General features: G+C 39.9%; 1 protein-coding gene across 1 annotated transcript in view; it reads left to right on the top strand.

Annotated features, from left to right (window-relative positions):
- Nucleotides 1–21,246, top strand: part of LOC121558599 (ER membrane protein complex subunit 2) — a 66,779-nt gene that overhangs the window by 20,996 nt on the left and 24,537 nt on the right. The window contains exons 3-5 of the mRNA XM_041871988.2: nucleotides 426–490; nucleotides 10,913–10,998; nucleotides 17,215–17,272. Of these exons, the coding sequence (XP_041727922.1) occupies nucleotides 426–490; nucleotides 10,913–10,998; nucleotides 17,215–17,272 (209 nt within the window). The remainder of the gene's footprint in view (nucleotides 1–425; nucleotides 491–10,912; nucleotides 10,999–17,214; nucleotides 17,273–21,246) is intronic.

Raw genomic sequence — 21,246 nt, forward strand, 5'->3', positions numbered from 1 at the left:
GATGACGAACCATGCCTAGATAGCAAACAGACATTATTTTAGGACTGAATGGTAATTGAGCGGGTTATGAGTTTCTGGGTTGATAAGAAACCATGCCTAGATAGCAGACAGACTTTATTTTCCCTGTTCAAGATATTGTGATATGCAAATGAAATGGAAAAGTTTGAAGTGAATGCCCACAGTTGAAAATAAGCATGCTAGGATAGCAGATGGAGCCTAATCCCGATTCTTGTTGAGGCATCACTTAGGCCCATCTCCTATTCTTCCTATGATCCAGTAGAAAAACAAGAAAGCACCTTATGTTACTGTCAGAACTAATACTGTTATTAACAGTCTATATGACAATTTATCATGTTTTGATGTTCCACTTGACACTGTACTGGAATATTAAAACAGTGCTTTTTCTCTTTGTCTCCTGTGCCCAGTATGGATAATTTATGAGCAGGTGATGATAGCTGCGCTGGACTGCAGTCGGGATGATTTGGCTTGGGTAAGTGAACTACCGACAGCTGCCACCCACACCCAACAACCTCAAAACCCATCTCTCACAGTCATTGCTACTTTGTCACCCCCGCTGCCAAATGTGAAAATATTTTTAAAATATTACCCCATCTGTCTGTACTTTGGAAAAACAATTTGCTGAGCAGTGTTAGTGTTAGCTGTAAACCTTTATGGAGTTTAACTCCCCCTTGTTGATTCATCTACCATCCCAGAGTTAACTAATAGATATGTTACAGATTGTGTTACTTAAAGTGCCTTCAGAAAGTAGTCACACCCCTTGACATTTTCCACATTTTGTTGTTACAAGGTGGGATTAAAATGTATTTAATTGTCATGTTTTGTCAACAATCTATACAAAGTACTCTGTAATGTCAAAGTGGAAGAAAAATTATAAAATTTGTAAAAAAATATATGAAAAATAGAACACTAATATATCTTGATTACGTAAGTATCCATCCACCTGAGTCAATACATGTTAGAATCACCTTTGGCAGTGATTAAAGCTGTGCGTCTTTCTGGATAAGTCTCTAAGAGCTTTGTACAGCTGGATTGTACAATATTTGCACATTATTCTTTTTAAAATTCTTCAATCTCTGTCAAGTTGGTTGTTGATCATTGCTAGACTAGGCCACTCAGGAACATTCAGTGTCGTCTTGGTAAGCAACTCCAGTGTATATTTGGCCTTATCTTTTAGGTTATTGTCCTGCTGAAAGGTGAATTTGTCTCCCAGTGTCTGTTGGAAAGCAGACTGAACCAGGGTTTCCTCTAGGATAAGGCCTGTGCTTAGCTCTATTCCGTTTATTTTTATCCCCTCAAAAAAACTCCCTAGTCCTTGCTGATGACAAGCATACCCATAACATGACTCCTGAACTTATTTATGCTTGCCATAACAAAGGGGTTGAATACTTATTGACTCAAGACATTTTAGCATTTCATTATTATATATATATATTTCTTAAGTCCCTTGTCCATCCAGTCCTTTAAATACATGCTTTTATTTCTATGCAGCATGTATTCAAGTGTGAGGATTGAGGAGAGAGATTATACTTGAAAGCAATTTCCCAGGATTCAAGGGTTTGTTTATGAAAATGTATTACATTTTAAATGACGAGCAAAAAGTTAAGACCACCACACTTTTACATTTGACATTTTAGTCATTTAGCAGACACTCTTATCCAGAGCGACTTACATGAGCAATTAGGGTTAAGTGCCTTGCTCAAGGGCACATCGACACATTTTTCACCTAGTCGGCTCGGGGATTTGAACCAGCGACCTTTCGGTTACTGGCACAACACTCTTAACCACTAAGCTACCTGCCGCCCCATGTTTTCAAATATAACATTGGGAATTTAAAACAACAATTATTTCTAATTAGTGTTTAATCCAGTTTATTTTTAAATGAGGTTATTCTGTTTTACTCATTTTAGGACTGAAAGGTAATTTAGTGAGTTATGGGTTTCTGGGTTGATGACGAACCATGCCTAGATAGCAAACAGACATTATTTTAGGACTGAAAGGTAATTGAGCGGGTTATGAGTTTCTGGGTTGATAAGAAACCATGCCTAGATAGCAGAAATACATTATTTTCCCTGTTCAAGATATTCTCATATGGAAGTGAAAAGTTTTAAGTGAATGCCAACAGTTGAAAATAAGCATGCTAGGAGAGCAGATGGGGCCTAATCCCGATTCCTGTTGAGGCATCACTTAGGTCCATCTCCTGTCCTTCCTATGATCCAGTAGAAAAATAAGAAAGCAGCTTGTGTTATAGTCAGAACTAATACCGTATTAACAGTCTATGTCAATTTATCATGTTTTGATGTTCCTATATGTTTTGGATTGGAATTCAATCAAATTTGCATTGTGGAAATATAACATTGTTACAGTGTTCTATATGTCAATAGCATTTCTTCCCACTGTTCTGGACTGATTGAATCTGGCTAAATGTACTATTGAAGCCTAGTTAATGTCCTGTCAGTTTTGCTCATACCTGCTTAAAATTGAGTGATTACATAAAAAAAAGAATGGGTGATGGGAATAGTATATGAGGATGTTTTGCAAGGTTTCCCTATGCATTGCAAAAAATACTAGATTACGTAAAGTTGTCCTATCACCTGCTGCCTGTGAGAAAGACCATGACTGTAGTTGGATAGGTCAAAAGATCCAGGCTACAGAACAGACTTTCCATCTCATCCAGGATATCACTTCTGTCATGAGTGTGTGAAAAAACAAACTCCAGTTCCCTCGTAGAGAAGGGAGGGAAAAAAACCTCACCGTAAAGAGCATCCTGCCTCTCCTTTTCATTGTGGGTAGCCACAAGGCAACATGGTCTTCAACCACGTCAACTGCCGATTTTCACATAATTTCTTCAGGACTGTGTTGTTGATCTTTTATCGTGGATACCATGAATGGAAACCATAAACTATCCCTCCTGCCTTGCTCTCAATGGTCTGGGTGGACTGGAATGCGTCATAAAAAAACAAAAACACTGCATATATAGGTGCTGTGCTTGACATCTCAAAACCATTAATGTTTTACATGGATACCGTATATTTGTTTGTGTTTAAAGGGGCAGTGCAGTCATAACGTCGATTTTATTTTTTTGTATGATATTTCCATACTATGAGGTTGAAATAACACTCAAATTGTGAATTTATGATAATGCCCTTTTACTCCTGGAAAATTCAGCCTTTTCAGGTAGGATGGAGTTTTTCCCCACAGAATGACAAAATCAGATCTGATTATTCTGAACAATGACCAGTTGCTTTTTTTGTGACATTGTTTAAAATGTTTTGCAGTCCACTAAGCCAAGGAAATGAAGTACACCAAAATGGTCAAACCTGGCTCTCATCTAAACATTGATATGGTCCAGTACGTTGTAGTAGATTCGCTCCCTCTACTCTAATCAGCTGTTTACTTTGAGTTTCACTCTCTGCCAGGCCCAGTTCATCGCATTTCTGCTATAATCGCTAATAGAAACCACAAAGTGTTGTCGCTGCCGTTCCAGTGCTTTCATTGTGTCGCTGATACGGGTACTGCAGAAAGTCATATCCATCACTTTTTTCTGCAGAACAAGGAAGAGAGAGTCATTATTATTGAAAATTCCATCATAGGCCATGAGCAAAAACCAAACAAGGTGGCAGTCTCTAAATGGGTTGCTAACTGTTATTTTTTTTAGTAGTAGTTCCACATAGTTGCCCCTGGGCCTGTTTGATGGGCCTCATCGTTGCCTCGAATTGCCAACTCCTGTTTACCTAGGTAGCATGATGTATCATTAATTAGCTAGTTCTTTCAAAATCTTACAGTTCTCTTTTACCTTTGCATTTTGCATGCTGATGTTCAATCTCCGTTGTTCATTCAATGCGTGTTACACGCTGATATCTGGTGGAGTACAGCAGGCAGGGGAAGCTTAGTCGGCTTCTAGCAGCGCAGCCACAGAGCCAGTCTTTCCGTTGATACCACTCAGATTGAAATGATCGTGTTATTTTCAACCTAGCTTTGATGTAAGTCCCTAAGCTCATGTGTAGGTCTTCCATCTATTATTAGACCATTTTGCTTGAAAGTTCATCTTTGAAAACTGTTTCAGATGCAGTATGTTAGCCATCCTGATCAGCTCACTTTAGCTAGCAGTAAAAACGAACGTAACCTCCAAAAGGCGGAAGATAACGTGTGACGTCCACAGGCAGGAGCCTGTCCTTCCTGCCTATCTCATTACTTATTTCATGCCAATACACATGCACATTTATTATTTGAGTGCAATGAAAATGAATGGAACATATTGTAACATGAAAGGCAGCGAAGCTCTCTGACTGCCTTTCGACGTCCGTTAATTGGCAGTATAAGGTAGAAACTCGCATGTACGAGTCATGTCAATGAGTTTGAAGGGTGGGAGAAAGGCACACAGCGAGGCTGCCTTTCCCCTGGTCTCCTTGCGCAAATTTGGGAAGTAAGTACAAGTTCAGAAATTGATTTTTATCATGCAGAAAAAACATTACTTCTGTTTTTATTCATTTCACAGAGTAGGCACTGCCTACCCTGACCGCACGTCACTCGGGCTGTGTATGTTGGGCGGCAGGTAGTCTAGCGGTTAAGAGTGTTGGGCCGGTAACCAAAAGGTCTTAACCCTAATGTCTTCTGTAGGGCATATAAAATCTGCGTTGCGGAAAACGCAGACGGAATCACGGAATCCAGATTTTAAAACGGAATTCAGCAATATTCAAAAATGTATTTAACTTAGTAGGAAATCAACTAAATGTATTGAACTTATTAGACAATTAATTAATCATAAGATATGAACATGCATCAGTGATTCTTATTTTCCTGCAACCTCTGAAACGGCACAGGAATGTCCCTGTCTGTGTGTTGTGTGCAGTGCACGTATGTCTAGTCTGCACTTTGTGTAGCCGTTAGCGATAATGCTAATGATAATAATCTGCTGGTAGATGGAAAGGCTTTCCCTAAAACCTTCTAAAACGAAATGTTAACTACAATGTAGCCTATGCCTACCTGGCAGAATATCATGATTATTTGCATCAATCCAGTGGCCATTTGTTTTGCAAACTCTGCAATCACATGAGCGCTACAGAAACACAGCTAACCAAACAACAGTCTCTGGCTGGTGCACACTTGCAATAAAGGGTAACTACACCCAAAATGCAACATTTCTTAGATGTTTTCCCAGACCTCAAAAGTGGTCTCCCGATGTTGTTTAAGCATTGTTGTGGACTTGTTTAAGCATTGCTGTGATTTATTAAAAATATAAAGAATTGAAAAACTGAAGCCTGGAAAAACAAAAAGGACAATCTATAACAGACTTTATAGGGTCCTACTCCTGTAAGTCGCTCTGGATAAGAGCGTCTGCTAAAAGACTAAAATGTAAATGTAAAACATTTCTCACCTAACTATCTTAAAGACATGCTTCGCCACTTTGGTGACTAAGGGCTTGATGTGTCAATGTGTAATTCATACATGCATAATCTATGAGCAGAATTACTGTTTTAATATAATAATATATGCCATTTAGCAGACGCTTTTATCCAAAGTCATGCGTGCATACATTTTACATAGGGGTGGTCATGAAATCCCTAGTTTGAAAGTGACTGTTTTCTTGAAGCTGTGCTGCGCCATTTTCCCTACATTTCCTCCCACGTGGGCCAGCACCCTAGCAATTCGATTTCTTGCCAATGAGCTTCAGCCTCTCGCATTTGAGTGACAGCTAGCAAGAGGCCTGCCCGGCGTTATCTGCAGGGTGGACCCAACGGCACAGTGGAAACAACAGAGACCGACCGATAGAGAGAGAGCAATGACGTGGTGCACATATCTGCACATATGTGACGTAGTACGCAATTTTCAGGGGACCACTTTTGGCTTGTGAGTGCTACTTTCAGAACTACTGGCAAAAAAGTATACAAAAGTACCGGAGAATCTCTAAGATGAATGCACTAACTGTAAGTCGCTCTGCATAAGAGCGTCTGCTAAATGACTAGAATGTAAATGTAACATTTTATTTTCATTAAATAAACACAGATTGACGATTTACAGTGATTTAAAAATACAATTCCAAAGACTGCATGGGGTACAGCCGATCCCCCTATTGTATGGGACACTTTTAAATGTGCTTTTAAAGGCCATGCAATTCAGTTCTCATCTCTAAAACAAAAACAATTTAGGTCAAAAGAGTCCATATTAACAAAGGAAATGGAAGGACTAACGGTACAGATAGATACAGTGGGGAAAAAAAGTATTTAGTCAGCCACCAATTGTGCAAGTTCTCCCACTTAAAAAGATGAGAGAGGCCTGTAATTTTCATCATAGGTACACGTCAACTATGACAGACATATTGAGAAAAAAAATTCCAGAAAATCACATTGTAGGATTTTTTATGAATTTATTTGCAAATTATGGTGGAAAATAAGTATTTGGTCACCTACAAACAAGCAAGATTTCTGGCTCTCACAGACCTGTAACTTCTTCTTTAAGAGGCTCCTCTGTCCTCCACTCGTTACCTGTTTGAACTTGTTATCAGTATAAAAGACACCTGTCCACAACCTCAAACAGTCACACTCCAAACTTCACTATGGCCAAGACCAAAGAGCTGTCAAAGGACACCAGAAACAAAATTGTAGACCTGCACCAGGCTGGGAAGACTGAATCTGCAATAGGTAAGCAGCTTGGTTTGAAGAAATCAACTGTGGGAGCAATTGTTAGGAAATGGAAGACATACAAGACCACTGATAATCTCCCTCGATCTGGGGCTCCACGCAAGATCTCACACCGTGGGGGTCAAAATGATCACAAGAACGGTGAGCAAAAATCCCAGAACCACACGGGGGACCTAGTGAATGACCTGCAGAGAGCTGGGACCAAAGTAACAAAGCCTACCATCAGTAACACACTACGCCGCCAGGGACTCAAATCCTGCAGTGCCAGACATGTCCCCCTGCTTAAGCCAGTACATGTCCAGGCCCCTCTGAAGTTTGCTAGAGTGCATTTGGATGATCCAGAAGAGGATTGGGAGAATGTCATATGGTCAGATGAAACCAAAATATAACTTTTTGGTAAAAACTCAACTCGTCGTGTTTGGAGGACAAAGAATGCTGAGTTGCATCCAAAGAACACCATACCTACTGTGAAGCATGGGGGTGGAAACATCATGCTTTGGGGGCTGTTTTCTGCAAAGGCACCAGGACTACTGATCCGTGTGACTGAAAGAATGAATGGGGCCATGTATCGTGAGATTTTGAGTGAAAACCTCCTTCCATCAGCAAGGGCATTGAAGATGAAACGTGGCTGGGTCTTTCAGCATGACAATGATCCCAAACACACCGCCCGGGCAACGAAGGAGTGGCTTCGTAAGAAGCATTTCAAGGTCCTGGAGTGGCCTTGCCAGTCTCCAGATCTCAACCCCATAGAAAATCTTTGGAGGGAGTTGAAAGTCTGTGTTGCCCAGCGACAGCCCCAAAACATCACTGCTCTAGAGGAGATCTGCATGGAGGAATGGGCCAAAATACCAGCAACAGTGTGTGAAAACCTTGTGAAGACTTACAGAAAACGTTTGACCTGTGTCATTGCCAACAAAGGGTATATAACAAAGTATTGAGAAACTTTTGTTATTGACCAAATACTTATTTTCCACCATCATTTGCAAATAAATTCATAAAAAATCCTACAATGTGACTTTCTGGAAATTTTTTCCTCATTTTGTCTGTCATAGTTGATATGTACCTATGGTGAAAATTACAGGCCTCTCTCATCTTTTTAAGTGGGAGAACTTGCACAATTGGTGGCTGACTAAATACATTTTTTCCCCACTGTACATATCCCGAAAGAAAGAAATGATCTCACTCCAATATATTTTAATAGAAAGTTAGCAAAAATAGATAAGATCTTGCTACCATGGAAAGGAAAATACCTGTGTATTTGTGGAAAAATCACCCTGATTAACTCTTTAGTCATATCCCAGTTTACCTTTTTGCTATGGTCTTGCCTACACCTAATGACCTGTTTTTTTTATTTTTTATTATACCTGGAGTGGCAAGCCAGACATAATTAAAAGGGCCTATTTATATAATGAATATGTATTCGGATGGCAGAAAGGATTAAATATTAAAGCATTAGACCTCTCACTAAAGGCGCCAGTCATACAAAAGGTATACTTAAATCTGAACTGGTTCTCTGGCAAATTAGTAAGAATGTCTCACCCCATGTTCAAGAATGGCCTTTTTCCCTTTATTCAGATTACAACCTCTCAATTTCTGTTATTTCAAAACGAAATAATCTCCAAAATATCGTTATTTTTTAAACAAGCCATAAAAAATTAGTTGCAATTTCAGTTTTATCCACCAGAAAATACAGAAGAAATAATTCAACAAATATTGTGGTTAAACTCAAATATACTAATATAAAAAAAAAAAAAAAAAGCATAATCTTTGTAAATTATATCATAAATAGGACTGGTGGAGTTGTCACACATGCAGCTAACAAAATATATGGAAATGTCTGCTCTACTCAAAATTTCAACCAACTAATTGCAGCATTACTGCAAAAATGAAAGAGGCAAGTGGAAGGGGGAAAAAGTAAGGAACTTGTCTGTTGGCCCTGCATTAAAGACCAAAATTGGTTAAAGAAAATAGTGATAAATGAAACAATATACCACTTTCATTTAAGGACCCAAAAATTGACAGCTGTGCCATATAGACTGCAAAATAATTGGGAAGAGATATTCGATGTACCCATTCCATGGCACATGGTTTATGAACTGATACACAAAGCGACGCCGGATTCAAAACTTAGATGTTTTCAATTTCAATTATTATACAAAATTCTTGCAACCAATATAATGTTATATAAAAATGGGGGATACAGCCTTCCCAGCTCTGCAGATTTTGCTGCGAAGAGACAAAGTCATTAGATAAATTATTTTGGTACTGTCCATATATAGCTTGTTTTTGGTCACAGGTCCAGGAATGGCTGAGGAATTGCAACATTTACCTGGAGCTAACGCTGCAGATAACAATACTGGGTGATTTGAAAAGTCATAATCGATCGATCAATAACATAACAATACTTTTAGCGAACATGTTTATCTTTAATTTGCAATCTGTAGAAACAATGAGAATAGAAAGGTTCAGAACTTTTGTGAAGCATCACAGCACAGTTGAAAAATAATGGCAAATAGAAATCCAATATGGATGGTGTTAAGAGATAGATGGGAGGAGCTGAAAGGTGGGACTAATAACGACAAGATAACAAATGTAAAATATACTGTGTGTGTCAAATGTATATAGGTTCAGATCTTTTGTCAAACAGCACAGTTAAAAATATATGGCAAATAGAAATCAAACTGGATGGACATCAGAAATAGATGGGAGAGGTTGAGGGATGAGGAAGGACAGGACTAAAAACAAACAAAATATAACTATTGTAACATAGATTGTCTGTAAAATGTATATAGTGTGTATAAGCTGGAAGTAGAAGCCTAAGTGTTGCTGTTCATTAGTTTACTACAATTAGACAGTACCAGTCAAAAGTTTGGACACCTACTCATTCAAGGGTTTTTCTTTATTTTCACTATTTTCTACATTGTAGAATAACCTGGAATGCTTTTCCAACAGTCTTGAAGGAATTCCCACATATGCTGAGCACTTGTTGGCTGCTTTTCCTTAACTCTGCGGTCCAACTCATCCCAAACCATCTTAATTGGTTTGAGATCGGGTGATTGTGGAAGCCATGTCATCTGATGCAGCACTCCATCACTCTCCTTCTTGGTAATATAGCCCTTACACAGTCTGGAGGTGTTTTGGGTCAATGTCCTGTTGAAAAACAAATGATAGTCCCACTAAGTGCAAACCAGATGGGATGGCGTATCGCTGCAGAATGCTGTGGTAGCCATGCCTTGAATTCTAAATAGCCTAAATCACCGACAGTGTCACCAGCAAAGCACCATCACTCCTCCTCCTCCATGCTTCATGGTGGGAACCACACATGCGGTGATCATCCGTTCACCTACTCTGCGTCTCACAAAGACACAGCGGTTGGAACCAGAAATCTCAAATTTGGACTCATCGGACCAAAGGACAGATTTCTGGTTAGAGACAGTTTGTGCTGTTCTGTGAAGGGAGTAGTACACAGCGTTGTACGAGATCTTCAGTTTCTTGGCAATTTCTCGCATGGAATAGCCTTAATTTCTCCGAACAAGAATAGACTGACGAGTTTCAGAAGAAAGTTCTTTGTTTCTGGCCATTTTGAACCTGTAATCGAACCCACAATTGCTGATGCTCCAGATACTCAACTAGTCTCGAGAAGGCCAGTTTTATTGCTTCTTTAATCAGCACAACAGTTTTCAGCTGCGCTAACATACGTAATTGCAAAAGGGTTTTCTAATGATCAATTAGCCTTTTGAAATGATAAACGTGGATTAGCAAACACAACGTGCCATTTGAACACAGGACTGATGGTTGCTAATAATGGGCCTCTGTACGCCTATGTAGATATTCCATAAAAAATCTGCCATTTCCAGCTACAATAGCCATTTCCAACATTAACAATGTCTACACTGTATTTCTGATCAATTTTATGTTATTTTAATGAAAAAAACAATTGCTTTTCTTTCGAAAACAAGGACATTTCTAAGTGACCCCAGACTTTTGAACGGTAGTGTAAATATATAAATATATTTACAAAAAAAGATATTGGGTATTGGAAATGATGCAGACAATTACATTGAGCTACACACAGCTACAATCTATCTGCAATATTAAAGCTGATCTACCCCCTAAAAATATAAAAAATATATATTTAAAAAATACTGCATGGGGGCTTAAAGTAATATAAAGTGTATGTGTCCTGTATGTTTGTAACATGTTGCAGGCAGCCAACTCTAATTGCACCTCCCCTCTGCCCACTTCCCTTGCAGACTTGTCTACAGGAACTGAAGAGGCAGTTTCCAGGTAGCCAACGAGTGAAGCGATTAGCAGGCATGCGGCTGGAGGCTTTGGAAAAGTAAGCTTCATAGTCTCTCACTGTAACATGGCTGAAAGACTATAGTGTAAATCCATTTGAATTCAATCACTTTTTGACAGCACCCCTTTTGTTTTGAAAGAAACCTACCATACATATTTTCCCATTGCATAAGTGCTCAGAAAGTGACTTTGGACCTGAATGCCAAAACATTCAAGAGATAAAGGTGCTTGGTTGAATGCATTCAGTTGTGCAACTGACTAGGTATCCACTTTCCCTTTAATTTCCCTTTCAAAGTTGACCCATTGAGACATCCGTCTTCATCACTGGAAAAGATAAACAGTTGAGATGTATATAATTTAAAAGCTTACAAACAGGGTTGTCAAACTACTTTAGAATGTATTCAATAAAAAGTGCTTTTTAAAAATCTAAAAACGCTTAAACTCAGATTTATTTTATATTCACTTCACATATGTTGTAGTTTAGACCCTATTTTACATAATCTAAGGTTTTTGTGTTGTGCCCGCCATCAGTTGAGACACAACATTCTCTTGAACAAAGGGTGTTCCTTTCCTTTGCTTTGATTCGGCAGTCTCGTCCAGATCATCATGGCATTTGTAGTTTTTTTATGATAGCCACATAAGCAGCTAATTAGCATTTCATTTTTGGGGGGTAAATACAGGCAAATATATTGATAAAAGTCACCTTGTCCTAGAGAGATTTACACGGTTATCAAAATGTCATGCCAGGGAAAGCCTACACGAAACACAGCCCTTATTTGAAGTGTTTCTAAAATCCCCCATGGGAAAACCAACTGGTGGAAAAACAATTGGAACCATTTCCTTGTTTGACCACTAACTTTTATGGGTATTAAGACTCATACTATGGTACTCTATAAGAGTATCAAGTAGCTACAGTATGTACCGGTAGGTAAGTCTTAGGCTACAATTAGGCTCATTTGCATGTGCCGTCTGCAAAAAAATCTGGTGTAAACCCAGTTCACTAGAACCGCTCATGCTCATGAATTGTACAAAAAATATTACTCTGCCATTTTTTAAGTCATGGCCTCCTCCGTCCTTGACTTTTCCTAAATAAGTCTATACAACACACTGTCGTAATTAGAATCTTAATATCACAAACACAACTGGAGTTATAACCAGTTTTAGCAGGGCATGTCATTGTTTTATGGTTTTCCCCCGTTGCCCCTCCTTCTCCCAACAGTAGGGTCTGCTCTGCTCCTTCTCCCGACAGTTGAAGGTGCTGTGGACAGTTTTATAATCACTCTGATAATTGCCTCAAAACTGAACTTAAACTATATCGTAACAAATTTCACACACACAAACAGATGAAATAAATGAAGTTAACTATAATGGGGGAGTTGATGAGCGAGGTGAAGCGAAGGATGCATAATTATGTAATCACCAATTGTGAATGAAGAACCTTATTCTAAAGTAGATAAAATTACTTTTTTTCTCATCAATCTACACACAAATACCCCATAATGACGAAGTGAAAACAAGTTTTTAGACGTTTTTGTAAATGTATATAAAAAAAATAAACAGAAATACCTCATTTACATAAGTATTCAGACCCTTCGCTATGAGACTGGAAATTGAGCTCAGGGTGCATCCTGTTTCCATTGATCGGAGTGATTGTAGTCCACCTGTGGTAAATTCAATTGATTGGACATGATTTGGAAAGGCACACACCTGTCTATATAAGGTCCCACAGTTGACAGTGCATGTCAGAGCAAAAACCAAGCCATGAGGTCGAAGGAATTGTCCGTAAAGCTCCGAGACAGGATTGTGTCGAGGCACAGATCTGGGGAAGGGAACCAAAACATTTCTGCAGCATTGAAGGTCCCCAAGAACACAGTGGCCTCCATCATTCTTAAATGGAAGAAGTTTGGAACCACCAAGACTCTTCCTAGAGCTGGCTAACCGGCCAAACTGAGCAATCTGGGGAGAAGGGCCTTGGTCAGGGAGTTGACCAAGAACCCGATGGTCACTCTGACAGAGCTTCATAGTTCCTCTGTGGAGATGGGAGAACCTTCCAGAAGGACAACGATTTCTGCAGTCCTGCACCAATTATAACTTTATGGTAGAGTGACCAGAATGAAGCCACTCCTCAGTAAAAGGCACATGACAGCCTGCTTGGAGTTTGCCAAAAGGCACCTAAAGACTCTCAGACCATATAATATGATATGCCATTTAGCAGACGCTTTTATCTAAAGCGACTTACAGTCATGCGTGCATATATGTTTTGTGTATGGGTGGTCCCCGGGATCGAACCCACTACCTTGGCGTTACAAGCGCCGTGCTCTACCAGCTGAGCTACAGAGGACCAGATTCTCTGGTTTGATGAAACCAAGATTGAACTCTTTGGCCTGAATGCCAAGCGTCACGTCTGGAGGAAACCTGGCACCATCCCTATGGTGATGCATGGTGGTGGCAGCATCATGCTTTGGGGATGTTTTTCAGCTTCAGGAACTGGGAGACTAGTCAGGATCAAGGAAAAGATGAAAAGAGCAAAGTACATAGAGATCCTTGATGAAAACCTGCTCCAGAACACTCAGGGCCTCAGACTGGGGCAGAGGTTCACCTTCCAACAGGACAACGACCCTAAGCACACAGCCAAGACAATGCAGGAGTGGTTTCGGAACAAGTCTCTGAATGTCCTTGAGTAGCCCAGCCAGAGCCCGGACTTGAACCCGATCGAACATCTCTGGAGACACCTGAAAATAGCTGTGCAGCGACGCACCCCATCCAACCTGACATGGCTTGAGAGGATCTGCAGAGAACAATGGGAGAAACTCCCCAAATACAGGTGTGCCAAGCTTGTAGCGTCATACCCAAGAAGACTCGAGGCTGTAATCGCTGCCAAAGGTGCATCAACAAAGTACTGAGTAAAGGGTCTGAATACTTATGTAAATGTCATATTTCCGTTTTTTATTTTTCATGAATTTGCAAGAATTTATAAAAACCTGTTTTTGTTCTGTCAAATGGGGGTGTTGTGTGTAGATTGATGAGGGGGAAAACAATTTAATCAATTTTAGAATAAGGCTGTAACGTAACAGAATGTGGAAAAAGTCAAGGGGTGTGAATACTTTCCGAATGCACTGTATATCAGTCCACCGAATCCAAATGAAACGTTGAGGAAGGGAAGGCATCGTTTGGATAGATCAAGCCGGTGACAATGCACTTGAAGAAACATTCAAAGTTCTTGAAATGTTCCGAATTGACTGACCTTCATGTCTTAAAGTAATGATGGACTGTCGTTTCTCTTTGCTTATTTGAGCTGTTCTTGCCATAATATGGACTTGGTCTTTTACCAAATAGGGCTATCTTCTGTATATCCCCCTACCTTGTCACAACACAACTGATTGGCTCAAATGCATTAAGAAGGAAAGGAATTCCACAAATTAAATTTTTAGAAGGCACACCTGTTAATTAAAATGCATTTCAGGTGACTACCTCATGAAGCTGGTTGAGAGAATTCCAAGAGTGTGCAAAGCTGTCATCAAGGCAAAGGGTGGCTATTTGAAGAATCTCAAGTATAAAATATATTTTGATTCATTTAACACTTTTTTGGTTACTACATGATTCCATATGTGTTATTTCATAGTTTTAATGTCTTCACTATTATTCTACAATGTAAAAAATTATAAAAAGAAAAACCCTTGAATGAGTAGTAAATGAGATATTTCTGTATTTCATTTTCAATCAATTTGCAAAAATGACCAAAAACACATTTTGACTTTGTAATTTTGCGTTATTATGTGTAGATGGGTGAGATTTTTTTTTAATAGATTTAATCCATTTTGAAATCAGGTATAACACATCAAAATGTGGAATAAGTCATGGGGTATGAATACTTTCTGAAGGCACTGTATGTCTTAGAGCAGTGGTTCCCAACCTTTTTCCGTTACTGTACCAACAATTGCATGTTTCTCTGCCCGGAGTACACCTGAAGTACCCCCTCATGTGCATTTTATCAGTAAGCCTATGGTCTCATGGGTCTTCTCAAGTACCCCCTGTGGTTAGGCCAAGTACCCCCAGGGGTCCTAGTGCCCCTGGTTGGGAACCACTGTCTTAGAGGGATGGACTATGCCATCCCTTCGGCCTCCACAATGGATTAGTCCACTGAGGCATGCACAAATCAGACAGGTGTCTCGTGTGCCATGAAAAAATTTAAACATTTTGCGACCGCTCGACTAAAAAAATCTCTGTCGACCAACAGCCTATCGACCAAACAATCAACCTGTCGACTAAATGGGGTCAGCCCTAAATGGCACCCACCCTGTATTCAAGAGCATGTTGTGTCTCAACCGATGGCGGGCACAACACAAAAAGATGTTGTGAAATAGGCTCTAAGCTACAGCGTATGCAAATATGAAAAAAATCGGGAGTTTGTGTTTTTAGATAATTGACGTTACATTTTTGTTTTTACAACACTTTTTGTAAGCTTTTAAAATGATCTCAAACTCAACCGTTTATATTTTCCAGTGATGAAGACATGGATGTCGCATGGTATGGTGGGGTATGCAAAATGGGTAAACTTTGAGCACCTTTATCTCCTGAATGTTTTGGCATTCAGGTCCAAAAGGTCACTTTCCGACCACTTTTTCCATGGGCAAACATGTATGGGAAGTTTTGTTTAAATCAAAAGGGATGCTGTCAAAAATTGATTGAATTAAACTGGATTTACCCTATAGGCCTGTGGTAAAGGGGGGGTGGGGTGTACTGTAGATCCTAAGTGGTATGATGGTCTGGGTGTGTTTGTGGTGGGCTCTCTGTTTGTGTTGGAAACAACCATTCCACTGGCAAAAAGGTGGAGAAAAAATAAGTGAATGGTTCAGTGCTCTGCCCTTTTAGCCTGAGCAAGGGATTCCCCAGGAAGGAAGTGGTTTGCTCCCACTGCTATTCTGGGAGTCCCTCAATCTTCTCTTTTTTTCTTTTTTTATTATTTTTATTATCTTGTTGTGCTTTTCGTCTCTGAGCTGTGAGACGAGGTCTTGCCTGCCTGTAAATATTGACATGCCATCTCAGTTTCAGCTTTGCTTCTTCTCAGCTCTGTTTATTTTTAAATCTGCAAATGTGATTCATAAAAACAGAAAGGGAGTGAGTGTAAGGGAACGAGATAAACACAGTATTTTTGACTGGAACTGGAGTAAGGGTAATTCAATCTGTTTACCACCCCTGATCACCATGACTCGTTTATCGGTTATGTCAGAGTTGATGTGATAATTGAGAATGATTGCTCCTGCACTGTCAGATTAAATACATGGCACACACTGGCCTCTAATTGGCTTCAGGCAGAGGTACACTGGAATGACACAGCTTCAAACGACTAACTATCCCCCACCCCCCGACACACACACACACACTGTGTCTCGTTGAGCCCCCCAGTAAATAAAGCATATCAAAGTGGCTCATGAGTGGTTGCTTGGTGCCATCTGAAATCTCACAGAGTGTAGTTGAGTAATAAAGTGGATGTGAGGGAAGGAGTGGCACTGGAAGTGGGGCTGCTCACTGCTAATGGGAAACAGAGTTGCTTCTGTTGTAGGTTGTGGTGGGCAGAACAGGTTTTGATCATGGAGCCCTGGCTTTTTGGCTGCTAAACCGTTAGCGTTGCAGATTGCCTCTAATAAAAAAAACAAGTTCAAAATCATCCCTGCGGACCCATGATTTGACATGACAAGTGAAGTGAACACGCCCCCCCACCTCCCTGTTGCCAGGAAATTTCTGCAACATTTATTTACAGCTCATAACTCACTCATTTTAAACAGAATCGTATGGATTCCCCCTTTGCTCCGTAACTTTAAAACACACATTGTGTTGAATATAGCTCTGATCAGACTTGTATGTAATGGAAGGTTGCCTATTATTTTACACGGCTCAAAAGAAAGGCCTCTAAAACGAAGCTGAACAGATTGATTTGATTCACCTTTAAACAAATCAAAGGCAATCATTGTGTATACACTCTTCAGATCAGTGTGCTTCCCTACTCTTTGTATTGGTTTCTTGACTCATTGTTAAGTGGTGTAAGCCTCTCACAACGCAGGCTATTTGAGCAGCAACAGTAATGACTGTTTATTTCCTCCTTTAGATCACTGCTGATTTCTGCAAGGGTTCACAGTGTAACCATAGAGACCGGCTGCGTTGTGTACAGAAACTTGATTGCCTTGAACTCTGTTTGATTTCCCCACCACCTAATTTTTCTTGACTGGTGAGTCTTTTTTTTCTTCTGCTTTTGAAGGTACGAGGATGCCAGCAAGCAGTATGATTCAATACTGCAAGACGATCCCACCAATACGGTAAGAGAGGAAAAACACACACTTATTCTTATTTTGTTACAGTTGTGGTCCAAACTTTTTTGGACAGCTTTAAATCTGCTGAAAAGCTTTGGTATTAGTGGTGTGAGTTTGCCTAGTTAAACTCTCCTTGGCCTTTTTGACCTCAACCACATTGCTGATCAGGCTCTCACACACATTACAGGAGTTTGAGGGAGCGGGAGATGGGGGAGTGGTTCATGGTCTTAGGCAGTGTTTGACATGTTGGGTGGAACTAAGGCCAAATTAAATGCCTGCTCTTTGAAGACTGTGATATATAGGTCGTTCTTAGACCCCCTCTGGGGTGAGCAGGACTGTGCTCCACCATTACGTCCTCCATTACTGTCAGGCGGCTTCAGGTTAGGGATGTTCATGAAAAAGCATTTTTACTGGTTATGCTTATAAGTACATTTTCATAATTTAGTGGTATTAAATAGGTGCTTGTGTATTTTCGTTAGTCATGTATATTATTTATCACACACGCACAGCATACATAGCCTTGTTTGAGGTGCGGAATAGCCAATCACCTGTAAAACAGCGTGAGAGTAGCTCAAAAGGTTAGGCTATCAGCGTGTCACCCACCACTTTGCAATGTTAACTTGAGGCAGTATGATTGTTTGAAACCTGAACGTTTTACTTTACTTCAAATAATGAGGCATGTTTTACCTTGCTTCAAAATAGCCTAGTAGCCAAAATCCATCCATAGAAACGTGGAGGCAATTATTTTGACTTCCTCGTACTATTAACCAGCATTTCTCTCCTGTTCTATTGGTTTTCATATCAACTTTCTTTCGTTGTCCAGAAGCCAGAAGCCATCCTAGTTGTTGCTATTAGAGTCCCCCTCGTTCTATGTTTCTAACTGAGATTTTCATCTGTCACATATGGAACCGCTCGCATTAGGTGCGCTGTTTAGAACAGGGTTTTCCCGCAAATTGCATTTGAAAATTACGTTTTGTTAGCTGCTTCATTACAGGAGTTTCATGTTAAATAATAGGCTATAGCCTTTTGACTGAAAGACGATAGGTTTGCTATTGTTGCATGTTTCTCTTAATTAAAAATGTCAGTTCCTTGTATGCATGCATAGAATTTTCTGTTAGTCACATCATTTTACTGTCTGGATTTTTTTTTACCGGTTAATGAGGGTCGGTTAGTCCGCAGCAAAATTGATCGAAATGTGCATCCCTTCTTCAGGTGTAAAGCTCAGCGTTCACTTCTAAACAGTAGAAACAGATACAAGAAGCCTTTGACTTTTACTCAAGTTCTTGTTATATTAAATCTTCGGCCCATGCATAATGCACTGTGAGATTTGTAGAGCGTCTGGGCTCTGACAAGGCTGCTACTTTACCACTATCTTGATCGCCACTTGCTGTATCAGTTCTATCCACATGTTGTATTTTGTATGTCATCTGTATAACTGTATCTGCCAATTAGTCTGCATTATCATAGTGATGTAGCAAAACAGTTTTTCCCACAAAACAATTCCAACAAATGCAACCCTGTGGTTTACACAGCAGTTAACCATTTGAGTCCGTCAGATTATAAGTGGGTATAGCCTTTAGATATACACTATTGCTTTAACTTCCATGCTTTAAGTTCCATACAATCTTCTCTCAATTTATATTGAATTTCAGCTGAATGACTTGCAAGACCATGTCTATCCAGTGTTCCGCCAATCCCCCACCACCAACCCAAAACACATTGTACCTGCTGTTAATTGTTTCCATAAGGACATGTGGCCACACAAGAAAATACATGTTTTAAAGTTTTTCAAAAGAAACCATGACCTTATTTGTTTTGGCAGTCCTCCTGTAGACGTTCAACAAGTTTCTGTATTGCCCTGACACATGAACTTGCTTAGATATATTCAACATTTTCTCTTGGCTGGCAAAGTGCGAGAGACGAAGCATAAACATTTGTTCTTTGGACACTATGTGAGGATTCTGCACCTCACCGACTGTCTGTTTCAAACAAACGGACGCCTTGCTGACAAAATCAATAAACTTGGGTATGCTCTGATGCAGTCACCTCCCCTTCTTTCTGGTGTGGAAGAATTGCCCCCTCATCTCTATGGATTCCCTGTAGTGTAACTGTCTGCTCCCCATCGTTCAGACCCCTTTTCACCTTCTTCACTTTGTCATTTACCGTCATTTTTTTATTTTACTCTCTGTTTCTGTTGGACCAAACCAGTCACACTATTCGTTCTTCTATTAAAATGAGAGATCTATTTGTTTTACACAGGTTAGATCCACCATGTCCTATTTCAATTGTAAGCACATTAAATACTCTGTCATGGAAGACAAGACATGTGGTGGGAAGGGAAGAGCAAGTTAGTTTGTATAGGCTGTGATGCCTCCTGAGAAACTGCTTTTGGTCGTCAAGTTGCCAGTGCAGGCACTTCCACAACCTCAGCAATAAATATACTGAACAAAAATATAAACGCAACATGGTTTCATGAGTTGAAATAAAACATCCCAGAAGTTTTCCATATGCACAAAAAGCTTATTTCTCTCCAATTTGTTTACATCCCTGTTAGTGAGCATTTCTCCATTGCCAAGATAATCCATCCACCTGACAGGTGTGGCATATCAAGAAGCTGGTTAAAGAGCATGATCATTACACAGGTGCACCTTGTCCTGGGGACAATAAAAGGCAACTCTACAATGTGCAGTTTTGTCACACAACACAATGCCACAGATGTCTCAAGTTTTGAGGGAGTGTGCAATTGGCATGCTGACTGCAGGAATGTCCACCAAAGCTGTTGCCAGATAATTGAATGTTCATTTCTCTACCATAAGCTGCCTCCATCGTTGTTTTAGAGAAAGTGGCAGTACGTCCAACTGGCCTCACAACCGTAGACCACTTGTAACCACGCCAGCCCAGGACCTCCACATCCGGCTTCTTCACCTGCGGGATCGTCTGAGACCAGCCACCCGGACAGCTGATGAAACTGAGGAGTATTTCTGTCTGTAATAAAGCCCTTTTGTGGGTAAAAACTCATTCTGATTGGCTGGGCCTGGCTCTTCAGTGGGTGGGCTTATGCCCTCCCAGTTATGTCAAATCCATAGATTAGGGCCTAATGAATTTATTTCAATTGACTGATTTCCTTATATAAACTGTAATTCAGTAACATCTTTGAAATTGTTGCATGTTGTGTTAATATTTTTGTTCAGTATAGATAATTAACATGAGTGAATCACCAATAGGGTCTGAAGTCTTGGAAATGGTTTTGTTCGCTGGCTTTAAAGAACAAAAATGCAGGTGTTTGTCCAAGGTGTTCAATCGCGGTGGATTGCCCAGCCTACATTTTTTGCCAAACTCGTCTCTGGCGAACTCCAATCCACCAGTGTCTGTGACAGGTGGAAGAGAGATTTCAGTGTGTTTCCAACATCTGGTTTATATTCACAAAAGTAGTTTCCATAATGGTAGCTAGATTTAATCTTTCAAGCTGACTTTAGATAGTTGTTTTCCAGTTGGAAAACACTGAACTCTTTTAAAGGGATACTTCGGGATTTTGGCAATGAAGCCCTTTATCTACTTCCCCAGTCAGATTAAATAATGGATACAATTTTTATGTCCCTTTTAACATATCTCTCACTCATTAGCTAGCTTGCATTAGCATTGATAGTTCTGTCAATTAGCCTACTTGTGCTTAGTTGTTAGCGCCATTTGCTGTATTTGAGTATTATGGCTGCAAACTGAACTAGGGCTGGGCGGTAAACTGTAAAAGACAGTGCCTTGCAAAAGTATTCATTCCCCTTGGCGTTTTTCCTATTTTGTTGCATTACAACCTGTAATTTAAATGGATTTTTATTTGGATTTCATGTAATGGACATACACAAAATAGTCCAAATTGGTGAAGTGAAATGAAAAAAATAACTTGTTTCAAAAAATTCAAAAATAAATAAATAATGGAAAAGTGGTGCGTGCATATGTATTCTCCCCCTTTGCTATGAAGCTCT

The sequence above is a fragment of the Coregonus clupeaformis genome, unplaced genomic scaffold (assembly GCF_020615455.1).
Source record: "Coregonus clupeaformis isolate EN_2021a unplaced genomic scaffold, ASM2061545v1 scaf0155, whole genome shotgun sequence".
Classification (NCBI taxonomy): Eukaryota; Metazoa; Chordata; class Actinopteri; order Salmoniformes; family Salmonidae; genus Coregonus; species Coregonus clupeaformis.